Source organism: Varroa jacobsoni, unplaced genomic scaffold, assembly GCF_002532875.2.
Source record: "Varroa jacobsoni isolate VJ856 unplaced genomic scaffold, vjacob_1.0 scaffold_812, whole genome shotgun sequence".
Taxonomy (NCBI): Eukaryota; Metazoa; Arthropoda; class Arachnida; order Mesostigmata; family Varroidae; genus Varroa; species Varroa jacobsoni.
In genome coordinates this window covers 83,120-107,472 of record NW_019213714.1, presented here as the reverse complement: position 1 = coordinate 107,472, position 24,353 = coordinate 83,120, and the positions used below count along the sequence as shown (strand labels likewise).

The 24,353-nt window shown below is 39.5% G+C and overlaps 1 protein-coding gene and 1 long non-coding RNA gene across 2 annotated transcripts; both read right to left on the bottom strand.

Moving 5' to 3' along the window:
* Window positions 1-2,630: 2,630 nt before the first annotated feature.
* LOC111264011 (phosphoenolpyruvate carboxykinase, cytosolic [GTP]) lies at window positions 2,631-6,047 on the bottom strand. The gene is made up of 3 exons (XM_022839580.2): window positions 5,905-6,047; window positions 5,068-5,279; window positions 2,631-4,947 (listed from the first exon to the last, which is right to left on the bottom strand). Exons 1-3 carry the CDS (start codon window positions 5,943-5,945, stop codon window positions 3,266-3,268), a joined length of 1,935 nt encoding a protein of 644 aa, XP_022695315.1. The 5' UTR covers window positions 5,946-6,047; the 3' UTR covers window positions 2,631-3,265.
* Window positions 6,048-13,169: 7,122 nt separating this feature from the next.
* LOC111264010 (uncharacterized) lies at window positions 13,170-23,821 on the bottom strand. The gene is made up of 3 exons (XR_002682594.2): window positions 21,948-23,821; window positions 19,947-20,016; window positions 13,170-14,047 (listed from the first exon to the last, which is right to left on the bottom strand). It is a non-coding gene; the product is annotated as an uncharacterized LOC111264010 (long non-coding RNA).
* Between the last annotated feature and the right edge of the window lie 532 nt (window positions 23,822-24,353).

The window sequence follows — 24,353 nt, the reverse complement described above, 5'->3', positions numbered from 1 at the left end:
CGTTCAGGCCAAATAAGGCTGCCGACTCTACCCAACGAGAAAATCCACTCGGGCCCAAAAAAAATCGTCGATGGGAAATAGTTGTTACTCGTTATCCACATCAAATGCCACTTATCACCGTTGACACCGATGAAGCAGGGCAGAGGGAGTGCCATCCCCACGTGTCATCTCTACGTGTGGAAAAGCGTGTTGAGGTTTCTACTTTTTTCATATTATAGACAGCCACTTCCCGCTAAACCGAAAATGCCAGATGCGTAACGTTTTGTTCTACGAGCTGTTATCAAAAATGGCAGTAGTTTCGTTTCTTTCTACAGGCTATCATATTTAGTGTGGTATTGTCCTCTTTATCATAAACGTATTTGCACACTAACTATATAACAGCTTTGTACTAGGCTTAACTTATATCTGTCACATTTTTAGATCTACTTCCTCAACACCATACGGTAATAAACCGCTTCCGTTCAGTAGTAGTTTTTTCCGTTGACAAAAGCCGATAGCGGCAAATGGCGAGCGTCATTGATTATCAAGTTGATGGTACAGTGACGTTGGCACAAATCCATTTTGGCTCTTGCTTGAGCGTTGTTATCAACCGTTTTCGCATTGGCCGGGATTCTCTCTGAATAGTTCCGCTGGACTATGGCTTCACGGTACATTCCATCCTAACTCCATTCTACTTGATAATTTTCGTTGTTGAGCATTACTTTTTGATATATAATTCACGTTAATTCACTAACTATGACAAGAAATTAATGGGCTAAACAGATGGATTTTTTTAAGCTGGTACGTCGGGAGTAAAAGATATATAAATAAAAAAAAAAAAAATAACTAGCTTTATTGAATTTTAGCTGCTCAACTGTTTGTGAGTAAAATTAAACATCAATATGTATTTGTGGAAAGTTCGATCGCGGCAAAATCATTAGCTAACAAAAAGTGGAAAACACTTTTCTACGAGATCAATTGACAGCGGTCGTGAATCGGTTACTCTGTCACTAGGATAACACAACACCATCAGGCCAATTTACGTGATACGTCACGGGTTTTCCTCAAGGTCATAGGACTGATAACAGCTAGACGAGTCTGTGTGAACTAATGGCGTCTACATTGATATAACGCAGAGAGACGTCCTGGGCTCCCTTTATCTCGGTAGAAAGTGGTCCTCGTAGTTTTCTGTGTAAACACAAAAACTAAGTAAATCGCTACACGCGATAGAAGACTGCATAGTGGTTTGGTACTATTCTATACAGGTCCATGTCACCCAAAAATTTCAGCAATGAAATGACACCTACACATAAATGTAAACTTCAGACAAACGTATGTAAAAAAAATTTCACGAGAGCATGTTACGCAAGCAATGACCCTATCATAGACTGCCTGGGCGCTTGGGTAACTGAGTTCAAGAAGAGTTCCCATATGAGTAGCTTGATAACAGATCCGATGGGAAATTTCGTGCGTGATCTAAGCAAGGCATAGCAACCGCAATGAAATGGCTTGAAAGCTCTACTGTTCCAAAAATGGCATGGATCGAAACAAAGTACAGCCTTAATTAAATGTGGTCTTCTTACGGAGTACGCTATTTACCAGCTTCTATTAGAGGCACAACTTCCAGCCAATTAGGTATTGCTAATCATCATCCGTCTAATCTACCGATTTTGAGAGGCTCCATATATACAAAAACGAATCACTGAAACTACAAAAGCGCCAAACGGTATCGAAAATCCCGAAATATATTGGGAAAAAATTACGGAGAAGAAACAAATAAAAATAAACTTAGTTCAGTGTTTGTTTTATAACGTCGTAAAAAATAAGGACCTTTATTGTCTGGCGCACTGTTCACAATTATGTTAAAAGCTTGTAGCTTCGAGCGTCCAATTAGCATAGTCGTCAAACTTCAGCTCAATCAAACTAGCATGCAACAGCAAATGTTATACAGTCAAATTGTCTCTTCAGTCTAATATAATAAAACTATAAGACTATATAACACTGTTATAATATATCAATCTAATGAGGCATTTGCAAGTTGAATATAACCAGTATAATATCCCATCATAAATGTAAATATATCAAGCGGTTTCTATTGGTTGAAAAAATCAGGCGTTTTGTTTGGTACTGTCAATTTTTTGATTGATCAGGACTTCTTCAATGTAGGTATAATAGACTAGTTGGAAATATTATCTTCGATCAAGTCTTCTTAGGTTCTTCCTGAGAAACTTCTTAGGTTCTGGTAAGTGGAGCGTGTTTATTACTGCAATCTCAAACAAAGGGCTAAAATGATCTGTGAAAGCTAAAATGTGGCAGTCATACTGTGACTAATGACAGCGTGCCGCGGTTGTTTTTATTGTGCTTTCATTTTCTAATTTTATAATTTTCATCTTTGTTTTTCTTCATCTTTTTGTTATCATTCTCTTGCTCGTAGTTAATTAATGCCTATCTTCAGTAACTTTAATAATTAGAGTAACCACAGACATCTGTTAATAATGAGCCTGTTAATAACTGTACTTCGTGTTGGTAGCCAACATCGATTAAAACCGAGCTCACGATTTCAGGTAAACCAAATACTAATGTGTAAGTTATCTGGAAGGGAAGGCAAAGCAAACCCCATTACATCAACTACGCAACAAGAACCAGCGAAGTGTGGGATGCGAAATGCATTAGCTTTATTGGCCATTCGGAGGCGAAGCAAACCCCCAAAGGAAGCGGCGTCCAAAAAAAAGTACATGCTACTAGCAAAGCCGGGGATGCAAAATGCATTAGCTTGAATCAAATAAGCATTGGCCAATAAGACATATATATGGTATATTGAGTATATATGATATATATATATATATGGAGTATATATGGTAAATATATATGGAGTATATATGGTAATCAATATCGTTTGATTACTTTATTCATATTTTATTCATAGTGATCACTGTACTTTTATAACCTGTTTCGTTTTCCTATACATGTCTTTCTTTCCTATTATTTGATAATGATTGCTGCACAGTATCACTATTATATGTACATCGAAAATAGCGTTCCATCAATTTATTCATTCTGGGGATCACTATTATATGTACATCGAAAATAGCGTTCAGTCAATTTATTCATTCCGTAGGTAAGGAAAACCCTGCAAACGTATTGAACAAAAGAGTTTGCGACTGGCTATAAAGTTGCAGAAATTTGTAAAGGAGACCCTACGGCAAGAATCTATATATTAATTGAGAAGCACTCGCTGTTTGTCCAGAACGCAATTGCCCTTGATAGACTTTCGGTATTATCACATTTATAGAGCGGCGATCCGCTCTCGCAGGGAGTTCAGCTGTTTTCTCACTCGAGCGGGGATATCACCTGACAATTGATCGTCAAAGTATTTCTCTATCTCAAACACTTCTTGGCTCCAGAACGTTTTGTCAATCGCAAAAAGCTCCTCGTAACTGACTTCTTTGCCGAGACCATTTAGGTTGAGAGCTTCCTTTGTTGGCATGAAACCAATGGCAGTTTGGCGTGCCGACCCTGGTTTTTGCTCCACCCGCTGAATGATCCAGTCAAGAACGCGCGCGTTCTCACCGAATCCTGGCCATATGAATCGGCCCATGGAGTTCTTCCGGAACCAATTAACATGGAAGATTTTTGGCAGCTGAAGATCGGGTTTGTCAGCAAACGACAGCCAGTGTTCTAAGTATTTTGAGAAGTTGTAGCCGAAGAAGGGACGCATAGCAAATGGATCATGCATAATTTCTTTACCCTTGTGCTCAGCAGCTGCTGTTGTCTCTGAGCGCATTGCAGCTCCCAAGAAAACACCGTGATCCCAGTCCATCGCCTCATAAACGAGAGGCACTCCTTCTGGGCGTCGACCGCCGAAAATGATTGCAGATATAGGTACTCCCTCGGGATTTTGCCAAGCGGGGTCAATAATTGGACACTGACTGGCGGGAGCACAAAAGCGTGAGTTGGGATGAGCGGCGAGTAAAGATCCTTCCTTCTTTTTACCAGTCCATGTCTTAATCGTAATGGATTTACGTGGTTCTGCCATTCCCTCCCACCAGTATGAGCCATCAGATGTTTCGCCGACGTTCGTGAAAATGGTGTTCTTCTCAATAGTCTTCATCGCGTTCGGGTTCGTGCTGTATGAGGTACCAGGTGCGACCCCAAAGAAGCCAAATTCAGGATTTATAGCTCGCAGAACACCGTTTTTATCGAATTTCATCCAGGCGATGTCGTCACCAACACATTGGGCCTTCCATCCAGGCAATGACGGAGTGATCATAGCAAGATTGGTTTTTCCACAGGCCGACGGGAATGCAGCAGTAACATAGTACTTGTTGCCCTGTGGTGAGGTGAGACCCAGGATCAACATATGCTCGGCCAGCCATCCTTCTCGATAGCCCAGAGTGGAGCCAATACGAAGAGCGAAGCACTTCTTGCCTAAGAGCGAGTTTCCTCCATAGCCGGAACCATAGCTGGCAATTTCGTTCCTATGAGGCACGTGTGTGATGATTGTCTTCTCCGGGTTGCACGGCCAGTTGTTGATCGGGGCCCTCTGCATTGGAAGCGGCTGACCAACTGAGTGAAGACACTTCACGAACGGTCCATTGCCAAGTGCTTTGAGGACATCGCTGCCCATACGGGTCATAATTCGCATAGAGCATACGACATATGGGGAGTCAGTCATTTGGATGCCGATTTTCGACATCGGCCCTCCCACTGGACCCATACTAAACGGAATGACGAACATTGTCTGACCTCGCATACAGCCTGGGAAGCGCTCGTCCCATGCAGCTTTTAGATTTTCGGGGGAGATCCAGTTTCCAAGGGTTCCCTTGACACCGCTTTTCGGAGACGGTATAGCGTCTTCCCGACGGAGGGTACAGATAAAAGTCTTGGATTCCACGCGAGCCACATCTGCAGGGTCGGTGCGTGCCAAGTAAGAGTTCTCATGCTTGTTCAGCTTAACGAGCATACCCTCTGAAATAAGAGAGAGAGAGAGAGAGAGACTTAAATTGTTGCGAAAAAAGTGAGAAAGATTAAACAAACGCTGGAGTGAAAACAGTATAAAAACAGCTTTTAATTCTTATAGATTCTTACCTCGTAGCATGTACTGAATGAGGTATTCGTTTTCCTCCTCAGATCCATCGCAAATATGTAGCGCATGCGGCTTACATAGAGCGATCTTTTCTTCAACATAGCTCCGAACATGTTCAGGGAGAGTTTTCAAATCGGCATTCGGTCGGAAGCCAACCGATGTCTTGCGGACTTGATCGCCAATCGATTGCGAAAGACATCCGGATGGCTTAAGCCTGAAGTGTCAATAAGATGACCAAAGCTTAAGGTTAAAATATATTCAACTTACTCTGTTTGCAGCTCGTTAAATACCAAGAGAAATTTATAATATGTTCTCTGTTCATAACCCCTACCTATTACCGACGGACCAAACTAAATGCCCGAATGCTTGGCAAAACTTTGACACGTCGTCGCCATAAGAATCGTCATTTATCGAAAGACAAGAACGCGGATGGTGAGCAAATGAAGCTCTTTTTTAGCATATCAGCAAAGCTTGTTCTTAGGCCTCAGTGATGTCGATGAGGTTGCTGGCATTGATGTTCCAGCTGTCTGGTGCCTTAAAATAACACAGCGAAATCCCTTCGCGAGTGGCGTCATAGTAAGCGCTTAACGAAGTTCGGTCCCATAACTCAGTAAGTCTCGCTATAGCACACATTTTGACTATATATCATCTCGATAGAACGAACCAACTCAATTGGAATAACAATCGGAAAATATATTTAGTACTGCTCATCTCTGCCACTATTAATTAACGAATAGTTATCATTTATTTTATTGATACGCCTATCGTGCCTGCATGTGGTCTGGAGAAGCTGGTGAATTAAATTCAACAAGACGTTAATGAATCGATGATATACTCACTCAAGCTGATGGGGTAAAAAGTAGGATCCGGTGGCAGGCATCTTAGCAGCAGGTCGTGCAGGGAATGCTCTCGGAAACACCACGCTACTCTCATTGAATGGCTCTCGCCAGGCAGTGAACAAATGATGACCTGAGACAGCAGCCAGCCGGCTTTATATACAATTTGACCTATCACCTTCCCAGCGGCAGACGGCAACAGCAGCAGCAGCAGCAGCAGCAGCAACAACAACAGTATCAGTAGCAAAGCAGCAGGACCTAGCTAGAAGCTACCGCTATTGCTGTATATAGCTAACACTCTCCAGACCCAGTGCTCACTTTCCACAGACATCCGTCTGTCAGTCTATCGGCACACTCTCGCTCTCGTATATCGTTCTGCTTAAGCAAAGTCCTCCCCCATTGGAACCTCTCTCATGCGGCCCCAACGCGTCTGCCACGCCACTGCACTACCCGCATACACGGCACAACAGGGCGCGCTGAAACAGGGAGGTCGATACAGAGGGGGGGAGGGGGGAGGGGGACTAACAGAATTGACCAGCGGGCATAGTCCACAACGATAACTACACCATGTAACCTAATAAACTGTTTGTAGTGATGATAATACGATTGAACCAGCGTTTAGCAATGTCGGTCGGTGTCTGGAGCATTGACACCATGCCAATACACAGTGCCACCTGCATTGGAGACTAACCAACCCCGTGTCTTTAAACGCTACCCTATGAATAGTAATAATCGTAGAATCACATTATTTTCACTTCTATGAGCTAACGCTGAAGCTATCATCTTGTTTCATAAGACGCCCAGTACGTTTTCATTGTCTGTGATTTTCGATGCTAGTCAAGGATCACAATCAGCTGCTCACTAAGAACCGGTCAACATCATTATCCGAAACCGCTCTAAATATAGATAGTTAGTTCAAGGAAAATAAACGAGACATTTGAAGAAAGCGTTTTCGGCATGTGTTGCCCTAAGCTTAACGCATTTTGCCTGCCATATGTTGTCTTTGTGACATCGGCCTTTACCTGGCTAGAAGATTGTTGCTTTGGTCGCTAAGCGTAGTAAAATCGACATATAGATCCACAATCGTCGTCGGTATCCTCTGCAGCCGCTGCTTTATCCGACTTTCGATCAAGTATCGCACAGGCGTGGGAAAGTTCCCTTTTTACCATGGGACACGAACGAGGCAATCGGCGACATTTTCAATAACAATTATACCAGTCATCAGAAAATAAACACTATCAAACATTTATAACAAATGCCGTACAAAAATGGAAGCGAGTTTTTCATGATGCTGTCCTATGCACACCAAACGATTGATATCCTATCTAAAATACATGTACAAGCTGAAGTTTTCAAGCTTGAAAAGCGTCAACAGTAAACGGAGTCGTAACAGGCCTCGTATACATTTGTTCGTGGGAAGGAACAAACGATCCACAGTGATTTCAGCTATTGTCAAAAATATTATTGCAGGTCGTTAATTGTGAAACGCAAATATCCGTAGTACCCATTAGTCGTAAGCATAGCCCAGCTGATATATACGTATTATTCCAAGTAACTGCGGGTTCTCTCAAATGGAGGCATGCTAAAACGTGGATATTTTAGATATTCAACGACAAATTATTTACATGTTCTACGCAGAAGCTGTAAATTGAAATTAGCCAGCAAAATTTATAACCATAATTTTTCTAATTTTTTTAACTTTTCAATAAAGAAAGTTGCAGACATAGTGAAATCTAAGCCGCCACTTCAGCCGATGAAGTCTAATTTTTAAAATGTGATTATTTAAAATTATTTACACATGTTTACACATTGTTTACGTATATTCTAAAGTGTCACACATAAACATGACATAAATTATGCATGTTCCACTAATCAGTAGTGGACTAATTTGGCGATAATAGATATATGTGGATGGAGCAAAGTGAACATAAAATTAGATTAGACGTACATGTATGAATTTGTAAAAAATAGCTGTCAGAATAATTAAAAAAAAACTCCGATAAAAATTTCAATCGGGAAGTACCTGGACGTGAGAAGTCTGGAAATACATGCAGGATTTGTCCTTCGGCCGACAGGTTCCTGAGGTAATCGAATGCAGAAAATGTTTAAATTGACCAAGTTTAATTTAAACATTCAGTAACGTCTATCCACTTGCCTGCAAGCCATGAAAAGCAGAAATGACTTTGAATACGTTAGAAAAAATTGGCTGATCAGAGTATTGCAAAATTGCATAGTCGTTAAGATATCTTTCGATGAAAAATTTGATAATTAGTTTCAGTTAAAAAAAAAAAAGTGTATAATCTAATCAATGATTATACAGACGGGTTCTTATCAAGCAGACGAAAAGTTCGTCTGTGCAGTTCATCCACCTGCTGCTTCCGTACTTTTATCACCGGCTACAGCTGTTTAATCTTGTCGAGTTTTATAGGTTTAACATTGTTCACCTATTTTTTGCCTGCTTGCCAAGAACTCCAAAAGCACAGCGACCTTGTTGCCGTTTATGGTGTAGTTCAGTGCTACGCGCGCTATCGCAAACGTAAAGATGTATCAAGCTTCATAGTTCAATTAATCATGGGGTTTGACGAATTGGAACTCCTCAAAATGGGGCAGACAAACACCCTCTGAGGAGTCATACGAGAAAAAACAACTAGATAGCCTATATTTCCATAATCGAGACAAATGATTAAATCGAGGTTTACCGTTAGAGTAGAAATTGTGTATGAATCAGTGATGATTGATGCTTTTCGTACGGTAGTAATACCTTAAAACGTTCTCGTACAAAGCCTATTAACTGCGAATTTTAAGCTCATGAAAATCTCGATGTGTTGCGTAGGTTTTTAGATATAGAAATATTTGATTTGAATGATTCACAAGCACAGGTCTATAATTAAGCTGATAGCGTTGTCTAAGTAAAAAAAAAATTCTTCGCGCGATTCGGTTACTGATTCAAAGGCAGGAGGTACATTTCACCCCGAGGACTGCGTGAACAGAAGGTATATTCATGATAACAGAAATATAGCTAAAAAACAGCACTCTAAATGATAATGCGAACCTGGAACTTTCCCAGCTCAAGTCACTTTGGCTTTGTGAAGATACGTAGGTTTGATGGAACATTTTCTGTTTCAAACCTGTTTGAAAAGTAGCATTAATTTTTGCATAAAACAAAGCATATTTAATTAACCAACTCAATCGTTTCTCATAAACAGCCCCTAGCGCCATGCATAACGCCCCCTAACTATTCGTCAGGACATGTGGGGCTTATACAGAAGTTTGCGCTTGTGTATAGACCTATTCAGTATTTTTTAGTTCCTTTTGCGTGTGAACTTTTTTCTATGGATTTTTTTTCCGTGAAAACACTTGCGAAGTAGCTTCGAGACAGTGCCGGTTTTCTACAAAAAGTTCATACGGAGAGTGAGCACCGACAGGGGTGCTATTGCGTTGAAAGCCCTACCGCCATTGTGGGCTCTATTAGCATTTTTATCACTGTGGGCTGAACGCTTGAGTGCAATTTTTTTTTGTTACTCGTAATCAGAAAACTTCACAATGCTTATGGAATATTATATAACAAAAAAAAAAAAAAAAAAAAAGATCTTCGATTTGACCACGCCAACCACTTTGACGCGAGTGATCGGGAGTAAGTAGATTGCTGTTACCTTTCAAACGAGCCTGTATTAGTTGTGACGGTTGAAGCGCGCTACCTCGACCATATGTAACTCGTACCATACCGAACAAACACCGTAATCATCGTTTGGATCGAATTCAACTTCCTTTTGAGTTGAAGGGTAGATATTTGCAATAGTATTTTAAGGACCTGTATATAAACGTATTTACAATGCAAATAATCATTGTATTTGAAATAGTTTTCAGTTCAGGTTGTTTCTGCGCATGTTAGACAAATATGTTATTATACCTGCTTGTTCGACGACTGCCGTCTTTGACTATTATGAGACCCCTTCAGTATTTGTCAGATTAATTAACCTTTACACTTTCATCTACGTAGATAGTAGTTCCATTATACAATTTATTTTAAGTTAATTCTAGTTTCTTTCTTCGGAATATCTTTTAAACATAAAGTTTAGACCACACCCCATTTTGGGGCTTCAAGATGCCTTTTTATGTGCACCGCTGCATTTCGTGAGTATATATATGTACGCCGGTTTTACAATATTTTTCTACAAGTGTATGTAAATTTTTTTTAGGAAAACATGTGACCATCGTATTATCAGCACAAGGCTAAATTGCACTGTCTCTCAAATCTGATAAATGATACTATTATGGGGGTATGAAAGAATTTGGTTACACGATGAGCTAAACGATAGATGATTCGGTCGAGCGCAGTAGGTTTCTCTGGCTAAAGAAATCAGGTAATACAGGCTCAAAACCTTGCTGAGCAATTTATGTTGCACGCGTATGTTTATGTAGTATACGTTCTGTATTAGTATTATTATTCAACCCCACGCAGCTCATAAATATTATATGCTGTAAATGCATTCGTTGCTAATGCTAATGCTAAGGCTTATTATCTTGCCTGTCTGTCCTGTTATTTTGACTGCGATAAAAGTCCCGAAAAATATATATGTAGGCTAGATGATTATCAATATATGCATTGTGCTGTATCGTTTGCCATTTGCCAGGGATGCCAGGCAAGGAGACCAAATCGTTGCCTGTGTTTTCTTGATGCTTCATGAGTTTGAGCGCGTTCATGCCTCGCATGTCAGACGACTTTGACGAAAGGGCATTAATAATATATGGTCCTTCGTCACGACAGCTGTGATCATAATGGTAGTAATAAGTAACGGCCGGGTGAGGGTAGTTGAATTCGTTACTGTGGCTCCGGCCGTTCTTTCTTACCACATCTTTCAGTAAACAATTGACAACCTGTATGAAGCTCATAGTTGCACGGCGTAAATGTTACTATGCCTAATAGTGAGAATCACGAACCCCGGCCTATTACAGGAACGTTGAGAAAATATACTTTGTCTATATGCAAGTGATACATTGTGCGTATTATGTTGTTGAAAATATGGTAAAACGACGCGCCAGCTCACACGGACAAACTGGTTTGGTCTGTATGGAAACGACATTCATGGCAGCTGATGAGATCAAAAAGCTCGGCCTGTGCATCTATTCAGAGAACTATTGTCAACTTAGCGACATGGCCTGGATAAATTATGTGCATATAACCGTGCTTTTGTAAATCATAGGCTGTTTCTTATTTTGGATAGTTTCTGTCTGTCACGAGAATGACGAGTATCGGAAACTTTAGCGCCCTCAGCGGTAGCTCGGACCGCAGGCAAAATGGATTCAGTTCCAGAACAAAGATAAATTATTCAGTTGCAGATAATAACGTCCTTGTTATTAGTAGTACTATAGTAGACACGTGTTTCATTTAGAAGACATGTCTAGAATATGGAAGAAAACAGTGACGACTTCCCGTTCGAGCGAACTAGCGATAGGGTGATCTAGAATACCATCTATGTGTTCGATATAATCGTTATAGTTTCATGGTTTTAACCGTTCCTTTTACCCCGATCGAAAGTTATGCCTTCAAGTTAATCAAATTGGTCATATTCGTCTAGTTTGATGCCAGGAATGGAAATGTTTGCTTATAATTAATTCTTTTAAGGCGCTGTATCGGCTTCTTTTGGTAAATATATCCCACAATTTGGCAGCATTCGATTTTAGACCTTTACTTTTCGCAGGTCAAAAACATCTATGAGACTCTTCAAATAGTACTGGCTGATATATATATATATATATATATATATATATATATATATATATAGAACTAAATTAAATCATCTTTGAAATTTGTCTTTAATTATTATCGGTAACATAGCAGGTCATACTCTATGCTCAGACATGATAATAAGTAACCAAACGGTAAGAGTGCATTATGTAACAGCAGGTACTCTAACTCGAATCCACATATTTGAACCGCATTGCCAACCGGTCTTAGTTTTGTTGACAATTTTGTGTTAGCGTGATCCTTGACACAAAATCGTTTGACCGTCTTCTTGGCAGCGCAGTAGTGACGCGTGTACCTATTGACCTTAGGGGAGCTTGAGATAACCTGAATTCGAAGCTGACCGTGTCACAAGTTATAAACGAATAGAAGCTTTTATGTTGAAATAATTCATATCCTGATTTCTAAAGGAGTATGGTTTATAGGTATCCGTCAAAGATCCTAATATTCTTCTATCACTCTTTGTATAAAAGCTGTTCAGCAAGATCTCTACGCTAATAATCTAATGCTACATGGGCTTTTTAGGAAATCGCTCATTACCTTAAATGCTAAGTTTGTGGAGAGTACCATCAGCAATACGGTGATCTCTATCCAAAACAGTATACGTATATACCTTTATAAGCAGTCCAATAAGTACACTTAAAATTATGTGACCCTATCTGTGCTTAGTTTAATTAGAGGGATTTACAATTACACCGGAGCCTAACTTCAGCCTTCATAAAAACTAGCTAATTAAATCAGCCTTACTCAGTGTTGGTATTGATTCTAGAGATTTTATAACAAAAGAAAATGCCCAATTCTATATTAACTGCTACAAAAGCCTCACACTTCCCAAATGTTCATATGGTTTCAAGCTTAAGTAACTTGCCCTAAGGAAACAAGTCGTAGCCACCGAACGAGCGCAGATCTTTTTTTTTCGGTTCTACAAAGTCGCTTTCAATTAAAGTCGGCTTAGATAAAACCAGTTACTCTGTTATCCTATATATTTCCTACAGGTTGCTTCGATCTGGCATGTCATCCCTATCCATTATTTCAGAACAGCAAATTTGAAAACGTTACGGCGTAGCGAAGAAACGATCAGGTTGTCAAAAATGACCCTAGCAGACGGGCTATGTAGTATATCTGCATTTATAAATGTATCAGCATGCTTATATTGAAATGGTGTGTAGAAACCGTAGCACAAAATAACTATTTCTATGATTCATAATAATAATAATACGTACATAAATTATTAAAATATTGGATACTTAAAAATCTCCCTATTGAGGTGCACTATTGGCGGCTATTACACGAGTAAAAATTAGGCAACAATAATTTTTTCTCAATATTTACCGAGCGCCCTGTAAACAAAGGGTATTCCTAATATGCACTTTTTAACGGGACATAATTTTCTGACTGTTCCCCCTTTTTAGGATGTAATTAATTGAAAACAAGTATATGGACCAAGATTTATTTTTAGTCAATTAAATTTATTTCGAAACCTTATTAGAAGTATGAAAATTTAGCAGAAGTACAAGGGCAATATTGCAGCAAGTTTTAGGCAGACCCCTCGATACAACACACAATCAATCGAATAAGATAATAAAATATGAGTTGAAACTATTTTGGAAGTTCATATAGAAAACCTCTAAGAGGAAGCATCAACAATCTTCATCAGAAAGAAAGGCTACAGTAACACATAGCGCAATATCTAAGAAATCTGTAAGACAATCAAGTCGTGATCATAATATCAACAGATAAAGTATTTATCGCATCTTAGGACGTTTGAAATGGAAGAGTTACATTCTAACAATGGTCCATGTCATCTATAAAGACCATCCAAACTGAAGAAGACAACTTTAGAAACAATACTTGGAAGAACGTAAACAGGTCGCATGATTTTCGGGAAAAAATATTTATAACGATAAAGCTACATTTAAATCAATTACACTTACTAAGCAGTCCATATGAAACACTTCGTTAACTTACGAAAAGTTAGTGTGGTGCGGCAACTCATTGGACTCTTTTCTATTGGCAATACACTAACTAAGCCAATTATATGAATTTATTGCAAGAATAACAATAGTAACAAAAAGAAGAAGATAACGAATTTTATTTGCAACATAACAGAGCACTGGTACACTACCATGATATAAGACCATATCCTGATTAAAACTGTCCAGAAAAATGATTTATACAAAGAGGCCCTATAAAATACGCTACCCACTCCCCAGAGCTGACGCCAGTGGACTTTTCCGCGGCGATATTTTAAAGAAGATAAGAAAGTTTAACACTGACGACATTGGAAGACTTAAAAGTCGCCATCGAACAGGAACGCGCCGCTACGCGAAATGTTTGTTGGGGTTTATGAATCAATAGTCCATCGTTACGAACGACAAGAACGTTAATCATATTAAGCATCTGTAAAAAAAAAAAAGTTTTCCATTTAATGTAGATTATTTTGCAAATTAGATATTACTTGTGTTATAATCATCCAAACTGTGTATACATTCTCGAAACACATTAATAATTTTGAGCGTAAGATTTTTGTCATCACTGTTGTTATTATAACACTTTAATAAAGTGCGCTTTATATTGTTGAGCTCAAGAATGTAAGCAATAAATAGCTGCTAGCACGGACGCCGTTGGAATATAAAAGCTTTGTCCGCTAGCAGATACACGTCAGTTTCTGATTAACCGCCTAGTCCTTTACGACTTTATGGCAGCGATGAAATGCGCCTCCGACTGAATTTGTGACCCACGAGCCAGCGCCAGACGTGTATCGTACAGGGAGCAAACATACATAAATACATCGTACTAAGAACGTGAAGACTGTATGAAGGGAAGGCGCCGGATACAAAGTACGCAAAGTAGCAGAAGTACGAGGAATCGTTGGAGGATTGCGCCGACGGCGCGCGAACGGTAGACACGTGGCCAACCGAGAGACGTTGCAGGACGCAATATCCTACTTCGAACAACCGGTAGCAATGGCCGGGTGTTGGTCGACAAGAATGTAACACGCAAATTTTTACATATTTAACGGATATGACTTAATTTTTCCGGTTCTGACTGGTTGTGGATATTAAATATTCTCCCACCGGCCATTAATTTGTAAGATTCCTACGGTCGAATCTCGTCATTACTTTAGAATTTGGCTGTAAATTTGAGTGACCCAAGCATCTAGCCGCTTAAGGATGGAAAGCCTTCCAAGTCTCTGCTATTGCGCTGATCGGCCGGTCCTTCAACAATCGACCAAGCTAGCTGTATTTTCTCTGTCGCCAAGGCCACCATAAGAAAGACTCACCACCAATTATCATTAGTTTCTGCAGAAAGGCATCTAAACGAGAATCGGGGAATCTGTCAGCAGTTGTGACATTTCTCAATGGAAAGAGGTTTTGAAGGCATGAAACCGTATCAAAAGGGATGAAGTACCAGATCCGGGCGGAATTCTGGCCAAAGATTTTTCAAAGACATGGACGCCACAATTATCACACAGGAAGGTGGCTCAAAACGCTCCACTAGAGTGGCTGCTCAGTGGAGGAAAGGTGAACATATTAAGCTAAGGATTTCAACAGGCCTATGCCCGTTAATAATGCGAAGACATCGAGGCTTAGAAATATTTTCCTAGATATTAGGATTGCTTATATAATCTCGCATAAAGGCGAAGTTAGTTTAAAGCCACCCAATCTAATTTCATTGGGATCTGGGGAATAATCTATTATTATTTGCTGTGACAGAGAAGGTTTTAGAGGGTCTATCCTCCTCTGTCATCAGCCCTGTCAGCCCTCTCTTGCAAAATTTGGGGTACAATAAGATTTTAAAAATAAGCAATCTTAAGGCGGAAGTGCCTATAAAAATGTCCTCACTGTTACAGCTGAAGCTCTGACTGCAGAGCTCCAAAAAAAGCTGACTGTTTCTCTCTTTTTTGAGATAAATCTTAATATGATAAATATACACACGTAATGTTTATCCCCTGCGGAGTCTCTGTGTTTCAAGTTTTGCACCCGGTATTGCTGTTAAACATTACATCAGACGGCCGGCTCCAGCACGAAACGAGGTGCGTCTATGCCCGAGCATGAACCTAAAACCACAACGTGTCCCTAAGGTTAGCTGGAAAATACACTACCTAATAAGGGATCAGGAGGACTTCCCTGCAAAGTGAGAGGCTATACTACTTAAGGAATAAATGCTTGCCCCTCACATTGGCTTCAGATCAGACAAGAATATACCTGGTTAAAGCGACGAAATATTTAGACATCGAAGTTAACGCAATGAGAAAAGTGCACCACATCAAGCAAGCCGTCACAAAGGCGCAGCCGTGGGAGCTGCTCAGATCTGCCGAACATCCATGCAATAGATGTCCAGGCAAAACAATGTGTTTTCACAATACTACGAAATCGACTGCGCTGTTTTGGGCATTTTTTTTAAATATTACCCGGATCCCAAAACATTGTGCAGGGAGTCAACTCGTCAAAGAAATTGTCTGCCAGCCCGATGCCTACTATGTATCTGCAGAACGGTCGTCGCGTTTTTGGAAAGAAATGCGTATTTAATGTCATAGTCTATTCTTTTATATAATAAAAAATGTAATAAAATTAAGTCATCCAGTGACTAATGTCCGATTCTATAGTGTCTGTTACGACTACAAATATCACTAGATAATTAGTCCTTCCACACGAAAAGCTGTTCGGTTTACTTTTAGCAAGAGCACGAGAACTTACTGCTCTCTTGAAAAACCAAGTTTCTCTAGCACTATTTCCATACTAGCAATAATTTCGTGGAGCGGTTGCGCTTACGTGGATGCTAATAAGTATTAACTGTTGCACTAGTTTCGCCCGGTTTGCCGCGTGATACCCCGGGCCATGATAGAGGCCCTCTATACCCTTCAGGAGCGGTATGGTTCCATAGATGCAGATAACACTGTTTCCAGGGCCGGTGCGTACGATAGTGTCGTCCTAACGTTCGCTACATGAGGACTGTTCTAGGATATCCTTGAATGAACGGATTAGTGGAGTGGACGATTCGTACAGTCACGCAGTGCCTCTCCGTACGTCTGTCGAAGTGGCCCGGTTCCTCCGCCCCCGTGGTGCTTTCTTCGGTCGCCTTCAGAGTAAATATTGCGGTCGACAACACGAGTTGAATAATTCTATGGGTTCAAAGGCCGTGCTGCCAGAAGGGCCGCTAAAATCGTGGTCAACAGACCCCAACCGTTTAAAATCAAAGGTGCAGAAAGAAAGCCATTCTCGGCTTCGCTAGCATAGGCCGGTCCCTAAAGAAACGACGCTTTCACGCCGGGTGCTCTGGCCTGGAAAGTCTTTTGCATTACTCTCTCCAGCACCCCCCAAACGTCGCGGAAGCTGCTGTCCAGTTTCTACTCAGAGTGAAGTGCTAAGAAACGAGTCGCACGGTACACTTGTCGCTTGTGCGAGCCACGGCAGCGGCATGTTATTGCTAACATGCGGGATACGAAGAAAGATTGAGTGGAGAAAAGAGAGATGGACGTATGAAGCATATTTTCATAAATTTATTCGTGGTTCCAGCCAGTATATTTTAGTTATAACAAGTTCATATTTTCCTATGAACTAAGGAAGCCTATTGCGGAAGCGAAATCTTTAAGCTTTGCTACCCGTTAACCGTGCTCTCGCAAAAATTAGGAAATTGTGCCTCGGATTTTTTCAGAAGCTCCGAGGACTGATGTTAGTAACAAAACTGGTATTATGCTTTGTATTAGTCGTTTATTATAACTAAGCCTTGATTCTATAGATTCTTGTCTAGCGATTTATTTTTCTCAATAATATTTTGGTGTATTGTACCCTACCAGTCTTATCATGCATAAATCACGGTCTGCTTCGAATAGAAATCCGATTCATCTCTAAGCCTGACTATCGAGACCATCTAGTTGTTGCATCTACCACGTAAAAATCAAGGTGCCTGAGCGTCTCTCGGTGGCGGATGAGGTGTTGGAAGTCGTATTTTCTCCTTTTTTTCATTCATTAGCATGACACCCAGGCCCTAAATTTGTGATAGAATGCCATAAGTTATAAGATAGTCTGACTATATTTACGGCTTAATAGTTAGCAGTTCTCGAAAGATAGATTTTTTTTTTAATCATTCGTGTCGACCCCAGTAGCCGAAAGGGCTAATCTACGTCCTCCATGTCGTACTATCTAGGACGTGAAGGACGGAAATTCAACTTAGAAAATTATTTTCATGTTCTCCTCTAAGTCTGAGGCTATCACCACACGCAGTACAAATATCTTTAGCAGCTTTGGTACGTTTGTGACCTCAGTAAAATTATAAATAGGGTAGATCTCGAAAACTTGCACGCGAAATAACATTCCGGTAGCAATTAGTGTAACCAGAGTTTATTATAAATTCCAGAAAATAACTTATGTGCATTTAACTTATATACAAATATACTCCAGACTGTGTGAATCTCATAAGAATACTTACTGAGTGTTCGACATTGCGAGCAACTTCCAGCCAATCCATTAAGTTAGGTCAAGTTTTATAAAATTTAGATAACTTTTGTTCAAATCACATTTTTTTCCTTAAGGTAAGGCATGTCTATTGGGAAAGAATAGCATTTCCGATTTATCCTATTTCAATTTTCAAGAAGCTGCCGAAACAACTCGGAATCGCCGTGGCGTGTATGAGAATACTCAGAACTATTTAAAAAAAAAACCATGTCAACAGCTTTGTAAAAGGTAGAAAAGTTTGATCATCAGTAAATGAGAATTGGAACAGTTAAGGAAAAAGATAGAAATGTTCCTGATCGAATTTCGCCTGAACGGCAGTTTCTGCCCCTAGGGTCTTTTCGGACACCGGCGTAGAAGCCATAAAATGAACACATTACAGAACCTTCTGATAGTACGATCTTCATTTTATCCCAGAAATAATGATGTTCGTGAAAACAGTTTTACACGGACGTCCATATTCGAATAAGCGATTTGCCCGGAACTAACTTATGATAGCAGCCATTATGAAAAAGTACTCTTAAGTACTCGATAAATAAAGTCGTACGGTGGTTCAGGGAATGTATTAAATCATTGTTGATCTCTTGTTGTAGATGAGTTCATTACAGATAAAGCGGTCAACGAATTTGATAAGAAAGAACACAGTGCAGTGGGCCAGTAACAAGTCTTATAGATTGTAACAGATGAAAACATTGAGTACATGGACGAGGAAAGAGCTTTTAGCAAAAGGGCTCGTTTAAAGATCTTCGGCGGCACACCTTTCAACAAACTGTTTCCGAATCAGGGTCTGAGCCAGATGTTTATTAGGTTTCATCGACCTAACAATCGTTAGCAAGTTTATCAGGAAACTTTTAGTTGGCTACAGTAAGAAACCTGCGTCTGCGAAATATCATATGAGCTGAATGCAACTATCATTTTCAGCCGCTAGCCTAGAAAAAGCAGTCAAACGTTTGTTACATAGATAAGTGTTGTGGATTGTAGCTCTAATGATTTTGACTCGTTTTCAATTTTTTAGCATTTTTACTTCATATGAAAGAAAAAAATTACTAAGAGTTTATAAATATCGCAGACAGATAGTGAATGTTGGTTTGCAGACTTACCATTCTGCTAGATAAATAAACATCGTACCGATTTTAACACTATTGCTCATTCTGGGAGGGAATGAATAGCTACAAGCAAAGTATAAGCACTCATATATGGGTTTCAATCGATCGGAGTATGGACACGCTAAGTGCTCCGTGCACGACGATGATCTGCGATACCAGTTAAAAGTGATAATTAGTGAAGGTTCGACACTTTCTCTTACATAGAAAAGCCAGAAGCCTTTCGAAGCTCTGCAGTACACTTGTTAGAAGGCAATTTAGATGGGTATGCTAATCTTCAGTAAGAAGACTAAAGTGAAACAGAATTAGGAAACTATTAACTTTTGATATTTTATCTTTAGATAACATGTAGGGTAAAAGGAAAAAATTATATATATTATAGGTATAAAAGATCAATTTATAAAGACCATATGTGCTCAAATATTAGAGTCCGATCTATGGATTATACTAGAGAAATTCATGCAAAAAAGTAGATGTATATATTCAAGTAATAATATAAGATAAGACTATAATAAAATTAATGCATAAGTATTTATGTACGATAACTACGTTAGTCCGTTAATCCTAACTCTAGTTCTACGAATCTTTTTGAAAATGTTCTTCGTTTATAGGTTAATAATAATAATTTATTTTTGACAAATAAACGAAAAAGTTTAATAACCTATTTTTCTGAATTTCGAGGTCATATAAACAATAACTGAGAGACAAGTCGTTTCTTTCAATAACTATATAAAAACTTACATATTTTATGCTATGTAGTTGCCGTTTTTGCCTTAATGAAGGTGAACGGAACGCCTCATTCGACATGTTACTGTAATGAATTTAAAAAAATTTTACCGTATTGAATTAAGGCTAAACAAAAAAATATTCTTTGTCATCTATTCAGCTACTTATTTTTAATTATTTAATAATATAAGAAAAAGCTGTCCGTTGCTAAAAGTTTTTTTTTATTTTGCAAGACGCGTTTGCGAAGCCAATACGACCTAATAGTCAAGAGCCACGGTACCGTCATGCCATGTTTTTCGAGGGCAGTACTTGAACTTTATAAAGTATTGTTGCGCCTGTAGATATTGCGACTTTAGAAGATGGACTTGAAAACATAAAAAGGAAATAAAAAAAAAAAAAGAAATCAAGTGCTAAACAGATCGCGGTGCAAATATTTAATTCGAGGGCTGTAAACCTTCCATCGGACACTGGTGCCTCGTAGGTTTTACCATTATATATATATATATATATATGGGCGTCGTTTGACGGACGCCGTGTCCATTTACATATTATTACTATGCGATATTTAAAAACACATACTTTGTTCACCTTTACTAGTTTACGCTTTTAGGTATGTGCGAAAAAGCGGTCAAATATTGGGTGAAGTTAACAACTGATACGAAGAAATTCAAAGGAGCGGATGTGTATTTAAATAAAATATTGTATGTATAAGGTTTGTAACGGAGAAAAAGTACGTGCCGTTGTTTTTTTTTTTGCTGCCCTCGATTAGAAGTTGCTCCCGATCAGATAACTGTTCGCATTAGCAGACATTTAAACCGCAATTCAATTGATAGTCCTGTTGGTCCCTTATCCTGGCCCGAATTATTTTACGAATGCGCGTGAGCGTCCTGCGCGCCAAAAAATTAACGATGATCTAAATCTACATTCGAACTTCCTGTTGTTATCGACTTATGGGTCGTAGAGTATTGCAACTACGTAATACTTTCTGCGCTGCGTTTGCAGTAGCCAAGACACCGCCAATAATGTCAAGAGCCTATAGTAAATTGGTCGTATCAACATGTTTGAGAATCCATCAGATACTGACACTACGAATGTCAGTCGCCCGTTTCAATACATTTACATGGTTGATTAACGCAATCACAGTCATACGAAATACGTAAGACCATTAAACACTATTTTGCTTTGTAGCTATATATTTTTCGTTATTCGAAAATTTCGCGAAAATCTAAGTCGTATTTTCGGCAGACGCGGAGGATTCATTCACTCGCCTAAGCGCATGTCAACCCGGCACGCGACCCTCCTGCAAAAGTGGCACCGCATTATCGTCAATTCAAGATATAGCATTAAGTCCAGTTGTATTGTTTTTAAAATTGCAAACATATCGTTACATTATGCCCTTTATCAGTTTAGCGATGACGTTTGCCACCTTGTTAAGATTATCAATCAGGTAGAGACAAATCGGTCGGTTGTCGGTGAGAAACGCGGACTCGTTTGTCTATTAGCTAAAATGGCTGGATATTGTCAAGTCGTGTTCTGCAAGGTGAACCAACGTTGTGAAATTATTCAGGGAATCATCGTGTAACCCAGATAGCGGAATCTTGGCAGAGCATCACCGTCATTTTTGGTTGAAAATGCTTAGCGCTTCTTGAGAGGTCGCGTCATAACATAGCAGCTGCTCATAACTGATACTTAAGCTGAACATAACGGATACTTTCTTCGTTGCAATAGAGAAACCATTGGCAACATGGGAACGATAATCGGTAGAGCTTAACTGGGCTAGGGTTTAGCTGCTACAACAACGCCAATCCATATTTCTGGAAACGGATCTACTAATCAACATCATTGTGCGCCGAAATTGCGCGAGAGTCTCTCATACGTAGTAGAAAAAAAATCAATACATACTGTAAAGTTCGTTGAAGTTCGATCTGAGAGCTGAAACGTAGAATATCTACAGCAGGAGTGCTAACGTATCTACCTACGCGCAGCCAGAACCAAGAAAAGCGTACGTGAACGTACCTTTAAGTTCGATTGATTCAAGCCCTTGGAAGGCACTCCGAAGTCAAAATAGGCACTTCTTTTATCCGGATTCGAAAAGCTGACTTACTTATAGCGCCTTGCACTTGGGCTATGACTCCTCTAAGATGGTTATCACAGACAGAATGGGGGCTACAAAGGGCTATATTGTATCGTCATGGAACAAGTACATCGTCGACGACCATTTCTCAAGTGTTATGTAAACGGACACATTTGCAATTCTTTCGGTATACATAAGTGCTTAAGTTCGACGCTTTCACGAGTACATCTCTATTTATTTAAAACGAAATGTAGATATGTCCTCAGGTTGGGCGCGTTCAAAAAAATATAACATTGATAGGATGTTTGAATTCCTGGCCTGATGCGCACATCTTCGCTTAGAGTATTCACCATGAAATCAGGAAATTATCTGTGAAGATTTTTTTGAAAAAAGCCTTTGTACCGGTGTGAGTCTTCGTCTTCCTATGGCAAGCTAAAGTAAATTTTAAGTTCCATAAAATCGTGTCATATTTTGACTCATGCGTATTTATTAAACAGTCTTAAGTAGTTCAGCCAGTGCAAACATCGTAATGCAAAAGAGCGAACCAGTATCCGCTAAAGCTCAGCTAAGCAACAAAACTCTAGCAACGTAAATATAAAAACAGCTAGAAATGCCGTAACTGAGTTTTCCACCCTCCAAAAACGAGTCGTTGGTATTTACATGTGCTATGTATAAAAAGGAGATAGCAAATTTTGACCGCACTTCAATTTAGCCACATGCTCGAGGGTTGGGGAAGCCGACTCGCTATAAATAATCAACTCCAAAAATTTCGAAATAGTCATTGGTTCTTATTGGTGGGTACTGGGCGCGTGCTGGATCGGTCTATAACCTCAGAAAGATGATGACGTCACCGCTTCCAGGGTCTCACTCTTCTTAATCAGCAAAGTGTCTTCATTATGTGGTTGTTTGTCTATGAGTTCGTGTGAAACGCGTTTAGGCGTTGGACATGGGGTACGTTGCATCATACACTTACTGCCCCTAAAACAATTCAGATAAAATGGACCACCATAAAGCAGCAACTGGAGTACGTGGTAATACAATAAAACGCTTCGAAACGGAATGGACTTTTTTTCTGTCCATCGTTGCCTATGGATAAGATGCACGTTTTTCACAGAGTTAACGCTATCCGTTACTTGAAAGCGGACAGGTCAAACTTTCTATCCGGTTGGAGTTACCATTATTTCTACTCAGTGGACTCCGCCCGACGTAACGCCATCGACGTTGCGATCAAAGGTTGACTCGTTTATCGCTGAGTTGGTATCCCCTAGCGGCTCTATCCATTATGGACTATGCGCAGTTCGTCATTTTTGTAAGTAACGCAGTTCCCTGTGATCTAGCTTGAACGTCTACTCTATGAAGAGATCTTTATAATGTTTTATCTGATCTAAGCAACTTAATCAAGATTTAGAAGGTTTACGAGGACATCATAATAAAATCGGCTTTGTATATCAATACCACTACTCGAGTTGAATAACACAGCGAATCATTGTGTGGCTATCAGATGGGTTTTCCCCTCATAGTTTTTCTCATAACAGACAATCATATATTATATGGTTGTTAGGATCAAACGACAGGATCTCCATTGCCCGTTGATTTGTAATACGTTCGTGTTAGTAAAAGGCACGCTATATACCATTGGATACCCATCCAAAGCTCAGACGCTCTAGTTGTTAGGTGTAACGGAAGACATATTTGAATTGCTACAACTGTAGCTCATATACATTGCAAGCTTGACCGACAACATTGCAATTATAATCCTAATAACAGCCGTAATTGTGTCACCGTATCCAGTAAAAACATTTATAAAGCAAAGTTAAAAAAAAAACCAATGAAACATGATTCGAGTAGATCCTTTTTACCATTTACATAGCTGCATTATTGCATTACTATATTGTTGTTTTTATTATTGAACACGCATTAGCTCAGTATACCTCAATTATATTCATCTTAGAATGCTCTTAGAAAACAAATACTCTTTCTTACCAAATAACTTTATTTATTGACCGAAACCTCCTGAATAAATTAGGGCAATTCTTACACTTAATCTACTTGAAAACAATATTTAAGGTCAATTGACAGGATTCGTCTACAGGTGGCTCTTATCAGACCCACTAGATACCTAGTAGACACTGTAGGCACTATGCTATACGTATAACTACACATATGGCTTACTGATGATTACGATAGTAAACCCTCTTCAATGTATCTGTGGTAGATCAAAGGGAGCCATGCAGGACTGATCTGCTCGAACGTTTCGCACCGCCTAGACGGGAGGAGTCTTTTTTTTACTTGAATATGACCTTAAAATTTCCCTAAGGCGTTTCAAGCACGTGCATTCCTTCCTCTAC